Here is a 17749-nt window from a genome sequence, read left to right on the forward strand (position 1 = left end):
GTCATAGATGGAGGAGGGGGTGGGGGGGGTTGCTGAATGCACAGACAGGGAGTCTGCTGGTCAGTGTAAGATTCAAAGGCGATAAACTCCTGGAAGCTGCCGACACCGTAGCGACCCCGCCGGTAGCCTAGCAACCGGACTGTGTGTTGACAACAACAGCGGTCTGACACAAGGCTCGTGCGGAGAGTCCGGGCTGGGAGGGGCGCAGACGCACACTCGTGTAAAGTACAGTCACATGCAAAAAAAAAAAAAGGTACACCCACACCCACTCACACATAGAACATACATCATACATCAAGTATCTGACGCCCACACACACACACACCCATCTATCTCTGTGATTGCTTCAACCTGACCCAACCATCAATACTGACTTTCCTCTTAATAATAATCTAATTACTAATGACTTTATAATCAGGGGAACTCCCCATTGGTCAAAATGTATGTTTAATGGTAAATGGTCTATATTTATATAGGGCTTTTCTAGTCTGGATGACCTTCTACAGGATCATATTAGAAAATCAAGACTTCCTACACCATACTATTAGCTTTGCAGTATTTCTTCACGGAGAAGAGATAATCATTGGTGCCACAGAAAAGCCTTAGTAATGTCTTTTATCCTTTAAAAAGCCCATAACAGTATCTTCTACAAAGAGCATTAAACTATTGCCTTGTCTACTACATAATAGTACATTCTCTTTTATAGTAAAGGTCAGCTCTAATCTCTTGCTTACTTTTTTCAATTTTTTTTTGTCCACATTTATCCATCATAAACTTTTTCTTCCAACGCTGTTAGAGAGCATAAAGTCGATAAAGTCGACTTTTTAATGTTATTTCCCTAAAAGGTCCATTATAGGGACTATTTATTTCCGACAGACCACAAGTACGGGACAAAAGCCAGTTGACTAATCTATAAAAAGGAATATATTTCGGTACATTTCCTGTTGGACATTCAAAAAAGGTTGTCGTTGCGTTTCTATGTCCAGCGCATCCTTAAAAAGATTAACCTCAGAGGGTGTGTTTCTGCAGGTTGTAGGGGTGCAGTAGGTGGAGGGTGAGATTAAATACCTTTACAGGCGAAGCACTTGATGTGGAAGTGTTTGTTCTGAACTCGCAGTGCCTCCCCTTTGCAGGGCTTCCCACAGTTCTGACAGGGGATCGGTCCCCCTCCTCCTCCGCCCTGCTTCTGCTTCTTCTTCTCCAGAGGGCTGTGGACAGCCTGCTGCTGAAACACTGCGGGAGACAGACAGGGAGATAACCAGTTTAGACTTTATTCCAGTATATAGTTGAAAGTGTATAGAGTGTGCAGACCCACAATGATGTGTACAGATATGGTACAAGAGGAATAACAGACACAGTCATAATTTGTGGTTTTGATGGGGTGTACGAGTCATGGAGTCCTGTTTAACTGTGCCACAACCATTGCTATTCTGGCCCCCTTCTGTGTTTGGAGGGCCATATAAAGACAAGTGGGTGACTGTGGCTCAGGCTGAGTAGAGAGGGTTGTCCACTAACCAGAAGGTCAGCGGTTCGATCTCCAGCTCTGCCTGAATTTCAAAGTGACCTTCGACAAGATCCTGACACCAAAACTGCAGTTCAGACAGTGTGTGAATATACGTATACATATATATATATATATATATATCGCATTATAGAAAAAGCGCTGCATATCGATAAGACTGGAAATTAGCTATGTGCCCTGAACTGAAGCTATTAAAACTAAGGTACAGGGTAGATGGTACATTTGACACATGCAGGAGATATGCAGGATCTGAAGGATATTCCAGCCAGAAAGGAGGTCACATTTCTGTTTGGCGCAAAAATATACAGTACATAAAGTTTAAAAAAACAACTGCTTATGAACAGCTTTAATCCCAAAATATCTGCATCAATTCAGCAAAACCTTTTTGATCCTTCAAGCTTCCACATCCAGCCTTTTACTGTGTCATGTGTCGTCATTGTAATTACACGTGCCTTTAATCCCAAAATATCCCAGTCGCCATTTAGATTGTCACATCACACAAGGATATGAAACCAGTTTACACACTAAAATCCAATTGTTTTCTATATTTACGCTAATCACAAAAAGCCGCACCGTAACCCCAAACACTGACCTAGACCCTAACATTGGCCCAAAATCTAAATATTTACTGTATGTTGCAGGAATAATCCTCTGGTCACGAAAGGAAGGAAATCCCAACAATGTGACCGAGTCCCCACAATGTCAAACGCATAGTAGAAAGTCTGACACTGGATAAACGTCATAACTTCCGTCAGGATCCCAATCGTTTTCCCAAACAGGAAGGAGGCACGAAAAACATTCAACATCTACAAAGCACCTGCAATGGCACAAGAGGCCAAACCCACCATGCAAGAGGCTGACATCTCCGTCCTAACAGTATCATTAGTACACCTTACCCTTTCATCATATCCACGGCAGAATATTCTCACACACTGATCAGCCTTTCAGTCCTGACCGGGGCATCGGCTGAATAAAAGTCCCCTTTGTGTCCTCAGGAAACATTTGTGTCATCAGACCGGTTTCATCGTGCCGCCATGGTTACCGGTAATTGGGCTCGGGAAGGGGAGTTCGTCAAATGAATTGATTTAGAAAAAGAGGCAGAGAGAGAGGGACGCGTAGGGATAATAGCTGTGGGCCAAACAGAGCTGCTTTTGGGAGACTCACCAAGAGCCTGTTTATGGTGGGCATTATCCTGCTTTCAGGTTTGCTGAATTCAGTGGAGGTTTATTGGGTGTTTTATTGGCACAATGTTTTGACTAAGATTTAGTAAAAGCTACAAAGTGCCTCTGTTTTTTTTCTGCTCCCGATGCAGAAAAATTAAAAACAAATTTACCCACCCAGATACTTCTCTCCTTTGGAAGTGAATTCAGAGGACTAAGGCTGATTGTTACTTAGGCCGTCTCTACACTACTGTGGATATTTTTTGACGGATATTTAGGAAAATCATCATCCACACGACCTTTGTTTTTTTTAAATAAACCCATCCAGATGAGAACCCGCTCAAAAATGCCAGGCCATTAGGTGGCGATAAAGTCTACATCAACAATCTGTCAAATACCAGGAAAGGGCGCTTTGGTCCATGTAATAATGGGCGAGGCAGACGCCTGTGAATGATGGTAATATGGTGCAGTAATGTTAAGTTTAGCTGCTACCTTGTAATTGCACCTAGCCGCCATTATTTCTTGTTGTTTCTATGCTCATTACACAAAGTGACAGTGGGCAGGCATGAAGTAAACTGTGATGTTATTGTTTCCCAAACTTTCCATTTTACATAAACAAAATAAGAGTCTTTAAATAAACATCAGCAGCTGAATCTTTTCTTGTGAGACTTCCTGAGGAGGAAACTGATGATCCATGAGTTTGATCAAATTCTGAACAAACGACCCGGAACTGATCCAAGATTCGCCTAAAAATCTGGATACACTGAAACCAGAGTTTCTGCACTAAAACCTGCACTTTGGAAGGTATTTGTAAAAGTATCTGTTTAAGTGACTTTAAACACATAACAATAAGTAACTTCCTTGTTTCTCAGACTGACCACTTTCACCAATCAGAAGTAATAATGATGAAATAATGACAATGATAAAGGGCTTTGCATTTAAGTTGGATTTGACACATTTAACAATATAGTAAATAACTTTCAAAGTCTTGATACAATATCTCTGGAAATGTATTTACATGGTTTCTGAAAAACAAACATCAGTGTCATGTCTGTGCATTAAATACAAATGCAGCTCTGTATTTAATACAGAGGTACATGGTTAGTGGGGCTTAGCACTGGAGGCAGGTGGCTACAGCCGAACCTGTCTCTGGCCAAAGATAAAAGGGAGCGCAGTGGAAATTAAGTTAAAAGGCATCTGTCCGTATATCAGAGGCTGCACCTTGATGTGCCTCCATGCCAGGAGCAGCTGTGGCTAGAGGCCTTGTGTTTTCGGGGCCGTCCATCCGTCCCATTCGGCTGCTTGCAATAATTCAGGAACACCTTGAGGGAAAACCCTTTAAATCTCGCACAAGCTTTCACTTGGAATCAAAGATGAACTGATGAGATTTTATTGGTCAGAAGTCAAATGCCAAGGTCACTGTGACCACATATTTTTGGCCTTATGAACTCAAGACCACCTTAAGGGAACTTCTTCCAATTTGGTGCAAACAATCACTTGAACTCAAGGATGAACTACAGTGATACGTTCCATCTCACCAAAAAAGACTCTGAATAACTTTCCGTGGACAAACATGGATGTAAACTGGAGTGGCTGGTGAGGGCACACGACCATGAGGTGGTAATTCTAGTTTGAATAAAATCATATATGTTCATGTCTCTTTTCTCCCTTTCATACAAAGACGTATTTTCCTATTTGCGACCTGTTTGGCTCGGGGATACTTGACAGGAGAGAAGAAACAGCCACCACACTACGCAGACCTACAGGAGCAACACATTCCTCAGCAGGTTTTACAAGGCCCTCTCACCTACAGTGGGGGAACAAAGCCATTTTTCATCTTTGCAGAGTTTGCGACTGTGACTCCAAGACAAACACAGCCTCCCAAACCTTCTTAGATCTCTTTACAACGATAACCTGCTTTTATTCTATTTATCTGGGCCTCATTCCAGAGCGTCAACAGTGCAATCCGCAAAATCAGATTTTTATTTAAATAGAAATTGAAAAAATGGTCTTGGTGATACTGAACATTTGTAGGGTCAGCAAATATAATAAAAATATAGAGAAAGGAAATTCTTTGTGGAGTTTTCTTTGGATGACGCTTAAATCCACAGAGGTGCTTTCATTCAGTCCATATGTCTCGCTTACAATCTGAGCTCTGACTCGAAAAATGTGCTGACTCCCAAATTGAATCAAAACAAGAACAGGGATTTTAGAGTATGTTGGAGGGCGGGGGGGCTTTATTGAAGCTACCGTGTTGAGCGTACATGTGGGCATGCTAACCAATAAAGACAAGAATTTAAGAGGGGAAAGTCTTGCGCCCTCGTAAAAAAAGGGTCTGAGACTGGGTTGATTGCATCCATCTGGAAAAGACAACAGTCCAAAATGTGAGAAAGGGGGCTAGGCAGCAGGGATTGGTAGTCACGGGGAGCCGGGAGGGGTTCTGCCTTCTCATCTGACCCAGCATGCAATGCTGCACCCTTGCACCTGTTGGGGGGATCCTGTGTCTTTACTTCCTCTACAAACAGCAAATAGAAGAGGAGGGCGGGGGTGAGGAAGAGACAGGAGATGATCCTTGGGGCCAGATGTAGTATCCAGCAAGTAGCTCCAGACAGTCAGACTGCCAGTGGTCTGTGATTAGGCTCCAATAAGCTGTCAGTGAGGGAGTGGTGAGAAGTTTGTAGTTGATATGTTTAGCTTGCAAAATGAATGAGTGCTAAGTTCAATCTATTGCCAAATTGTTCCTCTTGTGTCCTTGTTAGGGTTCATGCCAGGGTACAAATGTGTCCCTCAGAGTACACTTCAATCACAAGTCACCTGTAGATACAAAGGTTTACACCTACTTATCAGGGCCATACTTTGCACCGATGAATTGCTGTTGACTCAAGCAACAAACAGTAAGTTGGTCAAAGGTTGAGGACCTCAATGCATTAACGTTTCTGTGCTCATAAATTTGAAGATAGGTTTGGGGGAAATGTGCAGTCAGGGCAAATAAGTGAGAAAAATGGGCAATTTAAGAGCAGTGGAAATTGTGTTTTTCTATGATAAGGACAGCGAGTGACTGTTTTGTGCTGTTGTGCATAGCAGCTTTAAGAGTCCTGAGCCCCCCCACTGCCGCCAGTGCCCTGTCTCCTCCAGTCACAGTTGTCCATATCATCAATCAGCCTCTCTGGTGTATGTTCTCTGGCTGACGGCCACTACTGATGTCCCAGAGGTCGCAGCCAGGCAGGCAGCTATCTGAGCAATTCAACACTACATGTCTGTAACGCATACACTCACACCACTGGAAGCCTCTGGGAACACGCGCTGACCACCAATGGACGTTTGCAGCCTACCGCCTGCACACATGCCCCATACAACAGCCCAAACATAGGCATATGGCTACAAAACATGGATGTAGAGCATCTGTCTCTGATGCATCGTGGAGGAGAACTCACACAGCTATCCCATCACTTCTCATGCATAGTCGCTAACAGTAAATTAGAATGTACACATTCATTGTCTTGCTCAAAGACACTAAAACTGAAATCGTTATTGCTGCTGGAATTCAGCGAAGACCCCAGCAACAGTGGAGCAACAGAATTCCAATGTCTCCAGCTACAACTGAGTCAATGATGCAACATGAAAAGGCTTTTAGGATAAACACACATGTGATACGGACCACACAGGCAACTTTATCTGAAATGCCTTTTCAAGAAGCCGTGCTCCTGCACCTCCTAAAAATAGAGTGTTCCCTCAACTCACGGGGATCCCATGGTGCTCTGCAGCATTCCTGGTGCGAACCATCTGCAGAGGCGGCGGGGGATCAAAATACTCGCATTACCACAGCACGAGTACTTTGTGGTGGCCGAGCTATTGACCTTGGGGACTTTCACTGTCTTGCGAGTAAACACATGAGCATACTCCAAAAATGTAAATGTAGAACATAGTGGAAATACACAGGCTCCTTCATGAGCTCTATGGATAAGAGAATTGTTCTATACAAATGCCCCTGTTTTTATTTTAAAAAGGATGATATATGGTCACAGAAGTTAGGCATATACCTGCTTGGTTAAGATAACCTACCTGTCTATCTGAATGAGTTCCTGACAGTACCATTAAGGAAATCATTTTTTAAATGACTGATAAATAATTGTTAATTGTTGATTGTAAATTGTTAAATGAGGCAGCTGTAACACGACTTCCAAACCAATGTTACCTTGGATTAGGCGTGAGGATAGTATAATCACTTTGGCATAGGCTGGTGTAAAGATAAGCCAAATTGCAAAAGCCGAGATGTTGTATGGATCATAAGCTCGTCAGAAAGTTGATGCATGAAATACTGTTGCACCTTGACGGTTCCAGATGGGCTTGTTGCTAATGCCAGTGACAAACAGCCATTTTTAAGCTTACTTGTGTTTACTTTGAGCATTGAGAGGGGGTAGATTTTTCAATTGTAAAATCAAAATCAAATATCTTCATCCTCTGTCAGAAAATTTCCATTTAAGAAGTTAAATATGTATTTGAAAGATTAGCAACCACATGGTTTCTGCTAACTGGTAACTTACATTGTGTCAATTCATGCAAAGTGGCAAATGAAATACATATGAACCTTTAAAACTACAAGAACCGAGAATAAAAGTTTTTCAGACCTACTAGACAAAACACTAGTCTTCTGAACATGTTCATTGACTGCATTCAGGCCTCGTTCTACAGCCTTGAGTTCAGATAATGTGATTAATAAGCGCCTGCTGACACATGGCCTACCTTCTACATAGCCATTACTTCACTGCCTAGGAGTTTCCTGTCCGTCATCCCAACAGAAAACTAACTCTCTTGTTAGAAGCCAAGAAAAAGACAAGAAGCGAGCCTATAGGCCAAGTTCCCCGACTACAACTCCTACGGTACAGACAGGAGCAGAGAAACAGCTAGTAGCTCAAATGAATGTAAGTTTCTGACTATAGCTATACATATGACTACAAATACATACAGACTAGACATTATGAGTTCAGTTTTTGTCCTGCGCTCCTCAAAGGCCTGACGTGCACCTGTGCAGTCACGCCTGCAACCTGACCTGAGCAGCATTTGATCTCTAACCTGCGGTCAAACACGACAGAAAGCTGACCTCCGACCCCCCCGGCCAACGAAACCGGGGCAACCTTGTTGGCTCGGCCCTTTTAAAGACAAGAGCATGTCATATAAACAGAGAGGTGCAATGAACCATGTTTCGACATTGCTGCACCTACCAAAACAATTTCTTATTGTAGTAATGCTATTTATAATAAAGGCAACCAGAATAGAAACCAGAGCATCATTAAAAAACTGCCATAAATCTCAATAGTAGCCCAGAGCAAACCAGGAAAGGGCAACTAGTGTGCCGTCTTATGAATATGATCTTTGTGTGAAAATAAAACATGACTCTTGCCTTTTCCTGTGACAGATGAGTCAGTAAACACTTCTTCCACGTGGACGACAATCACCAACAACAGATATGATCCCACGTGTTACTGCGACTGCCTCTACTGGAATGTAGTTGCCTCCTCAAGACAAAAACGCAATTAAGGTCAAACAGTGTGAAATTATACCTCTTTGCTATGTTCAACCTCCGACAAGATCCTAACCACGTGTATGCATATATAGCGAATGCTTCGGGTAGTTGTCAAGACTCGTTTCTGTATGAGTGTGGCAACATATCCGTGCTCAAAGCCAAGTTCATAAAGGAAGAACTTGGCTGACCGGCACAGAGCCCTGACCGCAGCTGCATTCAACATCTATGGGATGAATATGTAATATGGAAATAACAAATATGGATGTGATCTTTGGGCCTGACCCATACTTCTTGTAGTGTAAGTAATGGTAGTTTGATGGCAAAGAGACAGTATTCAAGTAGGACAGCATCTGAAAATCATCTTTTTATTATTGGTTAATCTGTCAATGATATTTTTCAATAGTTACCTAAATTTATACCAATCAATTTCTTTGCCCGTCTCATAGTACAAACCTACAAGGAGTGTATGTCCTGTCAATGACCTTTTTATTGAATGACCTCCTCTCCAAAAACAGTACTTCTGCAATTCACAGATCCTGTAAAAAGTAAGGAAGATTTTACCTATGTTAAAATTGAAGAATCCTCCCAAATTTTCTCTGGCTTCAGGGTAGTTTGTGATTTAAAAATTAAATAAATGATTTATCAATTACAACATTTCGGGATTTTCAGTCACTTTTCCATTTCGTCACATTTTGCTCCTCTCACGCGAATCGGTCCAAGCAGACGGCCGCACACACTGAGTCTGGGTCGAGAGGTTTCTTCCAGTTCAAAGGATTTTTTTCCCCCGCCAGATGGGTTTCTTTATAATATTGTACAGCCTCCATCTTACTACGTAAAGTGCTTTGAGATAATGTATGTTGTGATTTGGTGCCATACAAATACAATTAAATTGAATACTGAGAGTTGAGTGCCAAGCTGTTTTTAGCTTTCACTTTCAAAAGAGAGAAAGACACAGAAACAGGAGGAAAAAGAGGAAAAACAGGTAACACAGTCATGAGCCTGGGGACTAGAGTCATTTTTGGACTCAGACAACGAGACGGCAAAACATCTCAGAATAGAGACAAAAAAAAAGAGAGAAAGGTGATATGATGCTTGCCTCATTTGCCAGCGTTGGTGAAAGTGCTGTATAATAGCAGGGATCAGGTGACTGGAGTACGGACAATGATGCAGCAGAAAATCACAGCACAGCTCAGCATGTTACGGTGCGTCTGGATATACTGCAAATTGTGTGCGTGAAGGATTCTTCGATAATCCGATGACATGTTCAGCAGGGAAGCTGATTGGTGTGAAACGTGAGTCAAAGAGTTTAAAGTCAGCGAGGGATTTGGATCTGTGTGTGTCTGCAGGCCATTTATTTCAACCCGAAAAGAAGCAGCGTGACTCATGACTCCAGGCTCTCTGTAGAAAGCATTGTGTCAGCTGTTTGAGCAGAGCTGGTGAAAAAACACTGGCATATGCCAAGCAGGTTTAGCACCTAAGGGAGAAAGGCCAGTGCAACTGCAGTTGGACTCAAACACACGGGCAATCATCAACATCCACAGGATTACGCCACCTTGAATTATACAAAGGTACATGATGCAGTCATGAAGTGAGCAGAGTGACCCTCAGACTTCTGGGTAATTTCACAGCTACTTGAGTAATAGTAGCAAGTTAATGCAATAAAAGTGCATTATTTATTCATTCAGCTATTTAATACTTCAAAGCTGCACTAAAAACCTTTTTCTAGAGGGAAAAGGATGGATGAATATCTGAATATATGAAGTATCTGCTGCATGTTTTTTCTTTTTTAATTAAATATTGCGCTCACAATGTCCTGACATATGTGTGAGGAGTGAATAAATCCATGTCTGGCTAAAATATATTGGAATTGATTTTTAGAAATAAGTCTTGAACCAAATTATTCAAGTATCCCAATGCTAATTAGTGAAAGAAAACACTTTACAGTATGTTGTGCATCACATTCCCTAGTATACTAACAAAACTCCAGATTCTGTCACAGCTTCAAAGAATAAGCTTTACACTTCTTATTCCAAAGAATAGAGCATTCAAAGCCTGATATATCTCTTCCTATGTGCTCATAGAGTTCCATTGTTGTCCAAAACTATTAAAAACACATGAGCCACACTGTTGAACTGAACTGCACACAAACACACACCATCCTAAATACTCCCTAGAGAACTGAATGTGGTATTAATAGTAGAATAATAGAATAATAGCTGAAAATAGTCCCTAACAAATGCAGTGTTTTCCTCATTTAGGAGTCACATTATAATGACATATAACAATAACAGTTATTTTAAGCCTTAATGATATGGTTGTGACTCATTTTTTAAAGATTTGAGAGATTTGTTGACTGAGAAATTCAATATGTCAGCAGGGGAAACTGATGGTTTGTTTACTGGCAGGTCTGAAATAATGTCAGGCGTCGCTCGGACTGCTGACAAGCAGCCATGCATTACATCACACACCCAAGATACACTGTCCTTGGCTAGAACTGAGACGCAGCCTAGAGTGGCGTGTGTGTGTCTGTATTTGTGTGTGTGTGTGTGCATGACTGTATGAACTTGGCTATTTCCTCAGTGTCTATACATAACTTCCAGTGTGTATGCATCCATGTGTACATGTACAACATGTAAAGCTTTGCGTGTGTCTAAGCACATGGCCTATGTGTTTCTGTGTGGGTGTGTCGCATGTGCCTGCTTCCGACCAAACTCTACAACTTTCGGCACACATGCCTCCTGCTCTACACAGTCACAGCCCCGCATTGAGAAACCTGTGCACAGACAAGGGGTTAAATCTGGATGAGCTTTAACAAGGCTGTTGAGGACAGGACACTGTGAGAGAAGAGGAAATATGTGTGGCGTGTTTACGGGGACAAACAGAGGGGCTTCTTTTTACAGCCAACTGGGTTGGGGGTCAGGAGTGGGAAACATATTTACTCAATTAGAAAGCTTAGTCATCCAGTATACTTGGACTTCTCTCCATTTTATGCTACTTTGTATTTCTATATAAAGATATTCTACCTTTTAATATGCTACATCCATAGCCATTATTACTGCTAGTTGCTACTTCTTAGCCTTATACGACAGGAATATTTTGACCAAAACTTTTTGTACGCATACATAAAAAATATTGTCACCTAATAACTTTATCTCAGTTGTCAAATTTCACCTTACTAAATTAGGAAGAGGGCCAAAGTCCTGACGCTATAGCCACTAGCTTCTGTAAGTCAAAGCTACATGTAATTTAAGGTTTTTTTCATTGGTCTTTGGGATAAAGTGAAACATGTTTCTGGGGTTGACCAAGCTTGTTCTAAGATACATCTATATCTTCCACAGGTACCGCTATCAGAACCTATTGTGCTTTGCATATCCAAAGCTAGCTCCCATAAAAGCTACTCGCGTGCAGCATGTGTTTTCTTTTACGATCGCCACCATTTCACTTTTCAATAAAATTCCAGTACTATGAAAATACCGGACACTTTGAAAGGAGCCATTCTACTTAATGAGAACCTTTACCTTTGACAGTTAGGTACATTGTGATGCTCATACTAATGTTTTATTTTAGAAGCAAACATTTTAAAGATTTTTATTTGTGCGATCACCAGTGGTACGGTCTATTAGCCAAATTGGATACTGGTATTTTGTTCTTTTTAAATCCCATTCATTAAGAGCAATACGATTTTCACTGCAAACTACAAGTCATGGGAATACTATTGGCATATTTGTGGAAACAAGAAGTTCTTCTTGGAATAATAGGAGCAGAACAAATGAAATAATTAAGTCTTAAAAAGGACACAATAAAATAAATTTGTAATTGAGAGGACAATCCGTTAATCGCTTTAAGGACATCATGATTTGTTCTTCGTAAACCGGCCCCTGCCCGTCTGTAAGCAGACCAAATGGCTGAGCTCCCAGGGTCAGAGATCCAGGCAGGGGACCAAGACAACAGTGTTGCTGCCAGGCTTGTTGCAGGCAGGCTGGATTTCAACCTGCAGCACAAGCATTCAGCCAGGCGTGTTGTTGTCATTCACACTCACACAAACACATTCAAACAGAAAGTACTACATGCTTCTGAGTGATGCCACATAATAGGAGGCCTGTTTAGCCGTGGGTAAAGTAAACAACACACTGATATGACCTGTACAGCTTTTCAATGATTTAATTTGTCAAAGTTTTAGAATAAATACAATTTATCATTCTGACTTATTGTCTTTAAAGCTCAGCAAACATCTGCTCACACATTAGACACCGATCGGCTCTCAATCCCTCTTCCCTCTCTTGGCAGGTGAACACACCACAGATGATCAAAGGTAATTAAAGGTTCTTCATTACCTTTTTCCTCCGGCATTGTCACTCAGCTGTGATCAGATGTGATCAGTTGTTATGTCCTTTGGTGATAATACTTTCAGTCTATATCCGAAAACAAATCTTTTCAGAGTCCTCTGATGGTGTTGCGACACATCCTCCACACGCTCCGCAGCTCTGGTGTTTTATTAGATTGGAGCACGGAGTGAGCACTCTGTCTGTCACTATCTCTGGAATGAGCGGCAGGTCATATGACTCCCCATGTCTCTCTCTCACACTCTCTCTCTCTCTCTCTCCTACCTCTCTGAGTTATTGCAGCTATCTGGTATAAATAGAAGCATGTGCAGCACACAGAGAATGACACCTCCTCCTGGTAATCTGTCACTGGGCGTGTCCCAGTCCTCCCTGTCCACACTAAATGTGTTTGATATGTTTTAAACTTGTTTGACAGAAAACTCTCCCCCCGGTTATTTCTTCAGGGAATATGGTGTAGTTCATAAATCTGGACTTTGTTTTTCATTTTATGTGAGAGTCACTGTTACAGTTGGATGATGCAGCTCAGAAATTATTTATTCTAGAGGATATTTTTATTAAAGAGAAATTCCAGTATTGGCAAACCTTGTGCCCGTTTAAGACTGTGAACTCCGCTCTGTTAGAGATTAAGCAAACTGAAATTTTGAAGAAATAAAAAAGAATTCCGAGGTAGGAAAAGGGTTTTACCCGCGTTTTTAAAAAGTAAAACACAACTTAAAAGGCAGGCAAATATTATTGTTACATTTATGACACAGATACAAACATGACTCAAAATGTAATGTTGCTTCATGTCGCCTAACATGTAACTAGGCAATTATTTACTCACATGTTTGCTTGTAGCCCCTTGGCCTGCTCATTTGCCAAAATAGTATTAAAATGTGAAAATAGCATAGTACAGATTATTTCTCCAAGGTAAATGATTTCATTGGATAATGGCAGATGTAAAATTGAGTTATTTAATTGGAGACATGAATATGCTCTTTTGATGTGTGTATTATAACTGCTTCCTGTGATCACCTCCAGCAGACAGGGGTTACTATTTTAATGGGGGCTGACAGTGTGTGTGTGGCTCTGCACACTTCCAGCTCAAATTCTGAAGGTCACTTCTGAAAAGTGATGGGATAATAATAGGTATTGCGGAATGTGAATAATGATGTGTCACGACATCTCACATTCAGGGGCAAGAATAACTTTCCACCAATGACATAAACTTTCATTTACACTCTTCTGCTGACTGGCAAAGGTCAGGGTCATTAGTCGCTCTATGATGGTATGTTGTGTCACAACAATCTGCATATACCGTACCTAATACAGCTGTCCTTAAGAGAAGTGCAGCTAGCTAAGATGTGGACCAGAGGACACACAGCTCTTGTTGTTGCTGAGGAATATATCCACAGCAAATGGGGCAATAAAGATCATTTTTTTTCAGATTCCTTGTCATGGTTCAAAGTTGTTCACGTTAAGTACGAAGTTCACAACAAGGACATCAACCAAGAACATCAAGGATTATAAAGATAAGATTCTTTCTTGAGCAGGACAAGAAGTCAATAATGAGAAATGGCTACATACAGTATGTCCTGGTGTCTCTGATCAGAACTACTGTCGACTTGTTTTCAATGTGATTAAACACGTGTGTCATAAACTCTACAGCAAATCAAACAAACACAAAGTAAACTTCCGTACTGTTCAGATCATGATAAGTTCTGATTAGTGTTGGTGTTTAATGTTAACGTGTAAAGTGAGCGCAAGTCGGCGGGGGAGCGAGGACATGCGGCAGGGTAATACGGCAAAACACAGGGTTCCCGGGCCGCCGCTGCAAAATGAACGTAGTGGAAAGCCGACAGTTACTCTACAGTCATTACACACATATCTACATTACAGCCGTGTGCAGTTCTACTGCGGCTTGCTCAGATATCGGATTTATGTTCAAGGTGACTTCATATTGAGCCGCTGTGTGTGTGTTGGTACTTGGGAGACTGGCTTTAACTATCTCCATTGATCGGAGCTGATATCTAATCAATATCCAGGGAGAGGCAACACTTAGCCATAGGGAGTCATCGCTGCTACTGTAATCAAACCAGCTTTCTACACACAGAGTTAAGGACAGAGTTGACATATTGTACAAGAAGGGGGGGGCTGGACAAAATGTGCTGTCACCGTTTTTGTCATGTTTATGTTTTCTGTAGAGATATTTTAAATTGAGTCTTTATGACGGCATCAATGTAGCGTGACTTTACTCACAAATCAACAGAAAATAATCTCTGCTGATTTCTAGGACCAAAGCATAAAATAAATGGTTGCGTGATGTGACTGAAAACCCGGTAGGCACAGGGTAGGGAAACAATGAGGTCCTTCTTCATTCAGCTGGTGCAGGGTCACCTTAGGAACCCTAAGTGTTGGATGGTCTCCACCTTCTGGGCCCCAGTAAAACAATGGATACTGCCATGTTGCAGTAACTAGGCAGACTCATTAGGCGCAGCGCCAAGCATTCAGAACATGACTGAACCCGATTGACTGAGAGGGAATATTCTGCCATAAGGAACAAGTGAACAATCAGCCTGGATGTCACTTAGTCATGTCATGCTAGCAGCAAGGATCTGGGGACGGTGATGTCATTTGGCCACTGCATGTCACTCTGGTTCAGACTGAAGCCTACGTGTATGGCTCCACTTCTTCATCCTAAGATATTCTTTTCATTTTTCTGTCTGTCACTATCACACGCTCGCTGTGAATCCTGAGAAGGGTTTCCTGCTATGATCTCACATCTGCTCCTCCAGACTTTCTGTGGACTCTTTACTCAGGGGCTGGCCACAGAAACTCCAGAGAAATTCCAGAGGCTCACACTAATACGTTGCATTCACACATACAGCCCCTGTGGAGAATGTCCGGAGGTCCTCCAGAGTTCAATGCACGTCTGAGAGCAATCTACTGGACAGACTATTTTGTGCAGAGATTCTTGGTCCCTAGAGGACGGAGCCTTCTGATTCACAATCATCTGACTTTTCTTCTAGCTCCATCAGCAGGTCTCATTTATCCGGTGAAACATCTGCCATAAAAATTTGATCCGTGTTTTGTAAAGGCATTCGTGGTTCTCAGATGATGAATCAAGTTTTCACTTGTTTAGTGCAGGGGTTTTAGAAGTCAGCAACTGATCCCATAGACACTCAGCAAATGGGCAAACACAGTCAAATGTTAAAATAGATAAAAGGTCCACACATACACTTTACAACTATGTCTCTGGACTTTTTAACCAAATCACATACGGGCTAGTCTACATGATCTCCTTTTGACAACCACGCTATTTTTTTATACAGACATTCATGGTTCCCAGGGGGTGTGTCCTCACCACCTCAGTGATACCGTGAATTTTCCTGTAGCGCCATCATAAGGTCGATATGTGCGGTTTAGAGTGCTGCAATCATCCAAAATCACTTTGGTTACTCTATCTGACTCTTCAGTGCCAGCAGCAGACCAGTGGTTTCATTTACCCAGTGAAATATGGCTGCATCTCTATACTGTGTCACCATCCCGACCACTATATTTCAGCTTTGGAATATTTCAGGACTGGCCTAGAAACAAAGGATGTCACTTGAACACTGGTAGAATAGAGGACAGACACAGCATGGCTGCATTCAAAGCTGTGACACTGCAGGTGAATGAGTATCGACTCCGCCAAGCCAGACCCAGCAGGAGCCCGTTGAGGAGGTTAATAAAGAAAAGTACCAAAAAGAACAGACAGGATGTACCAGAGAGGAGCATGAGAGCTGAGCTGATTGTCAGCGAGCGGACACTTGCCAGTGGGACTGAGCACTGCGCATGGCCTCATTTCATCTCTGACTCCATCCCCTCCTTTCTCACACGTCCTCCTCTCCTCTTTCCTTTCTCTCCCTGTCATCTGAAGCTGGGACGGATCGTCAGTGGAACATAAACGAAAGGAAGTGCTCAGTAAACAGGAGGAAGCTTAAGGGGAAAACAGCGTGCATGGTGGACGCTGCCGTGTGACTCAGCCGCATGGACATCTCGTGTGTGTGTGTGTGTGTGTGTGTGTGTGTGTGTGTGTGTGTGTGTGTGTGTGTGTGTGTGTGTGTGTGTGTGTGCGGGTGTGAGTGAAAGAAAAAGGCACAGGATCTGAATTGCAAATCATCCAGCACCAGAGCTGCCAAGGGGCGTCTACAACAAATCCAAACGCGGGACCAAAACAGAGCGCTGCCACTTCCAGTCGAGCCAAGATAATGAAACCACAACACGATTTACAGCCCCACGATGACATTTATGAGGCTGAAAATGCCAAGTGTGATGATAAAATGCCCCTTTGAACTTCTGTCATAGGAATCCATGCTGGGTTATTTGGGAAATTAAAAACAATTCACCCTTCTAGTGAAAGGTTCTGACTGAAAAACAATGACTCAGCTGCTTTTTTCCCCTCTGACTGCGATCAATGACAATCTGGGTTTAGCTTCTCAACAACTTTCTGCAATGTTCCCGTAAGGAACCTGTCTTATGTGGCACTGGAACAAATGTTGATCCGCACTAAGACAGATACTGTATCTGCACAGGCTTCAATTCAGCATGAAAACATCTCCGCAGTCACAGAACGAACAGAACCCCTTTACTTTCCTCTCTCTTCCCTCGGGTGCAGAGTACTTTGCAGAGGTTCGGGCAGATTTGTGAAGGCTGCAGAAATCACAGTTAAAGCAGAATCTGTCATCCTGAACCTGCTTTATTAACTTCCCCCAAAAAAGACAAGGAAGGAGAGAAAGAGACATCCAGAGAGGGCCCGCCTGATTAGCTGGACGCTTCGGGTGATTTATTATCTGGATCTGGCATCTTGGCACCCCCCCCCTCCCATGTTTCCTTTCAGTGCAGGGATTCAAATCAACAAATGGCCTGATTTCATAACTTCTAAGATAAAGCAACCCATTCAATCTAATATGTAGCACCCATATTTACAAGATGCCATGGTAAAACCCCAAAGCATTGCCTTGAATTCAGTAAACTCAAAGAATCTGCTTCTGTTTCTGAGTTTTGAGAGGGTTGTCAGTGTAAATGAAAAGGGAACTGACTGACTAATGGATTATTTTAGTTTCATTCTTCTTTCTATGCTGGCAGAGTTCTCAGCAAAGTCACTGCTGCATTATGGAAATGTAGTAAAAACACGTCTGGTGATTGAATGGAAAGTTTTTTATACTATAACAAAACAACA

General features: G+C 42.1%; 1 protein-coding gene across 19 annotated transcripts in view; it reads right to left on the minus strand.

The window, feature by feature from the left end:
- Window positions 1-17749, minus strand: part of ablim2 (actin binding LIM protein family, member 2) — an 80210-nt gene that overhangs the window by 50384 nt on the left and 12077 nt on the right. For 6 of the 19 annotated variants that reach the window (XM_035148203.2, XM_035148201.2, XM_035148212.2 and 3 more), the window contains exons 1-2: window positions 12541-12813; window positions 1069-1233 (exon numbers count right to left, since the gene is read on the minus strand). In XM_035148203.2, the coding sequence (XP_035004094.1) occupies window positions 1069-1233; window positions 12541-12556 (181 nt within the window). In that variant the 5' untranslated portion in view covers window positions 12557-12813. Of the gene's footprint in view, window positions 1-1068; window positions 1234-12540; window positions 12815-17749 lie in introns of those variants that run through there. The other 13 variants (XM_035148219.2, XM_035148220.2, XM_035148216.2 and 10 more) reach the window with 4 other exon arrangements.

This window comes from Hippoglossus stenolepis, chromosome 23 (genome assembly GCF_022539355.2).
Source record: "Hippoglossus stenolepis isolate QCI-W04-F060 chromosome 23, HSTE1.2, whole genome shotgun sequence".
NCBI lineage: Eukaryota > Metazoa > Chordata > Actinopteri > Pleuronectiformes > Pleuronectidae > Hippoglossus > Hippoglossus stenolepis.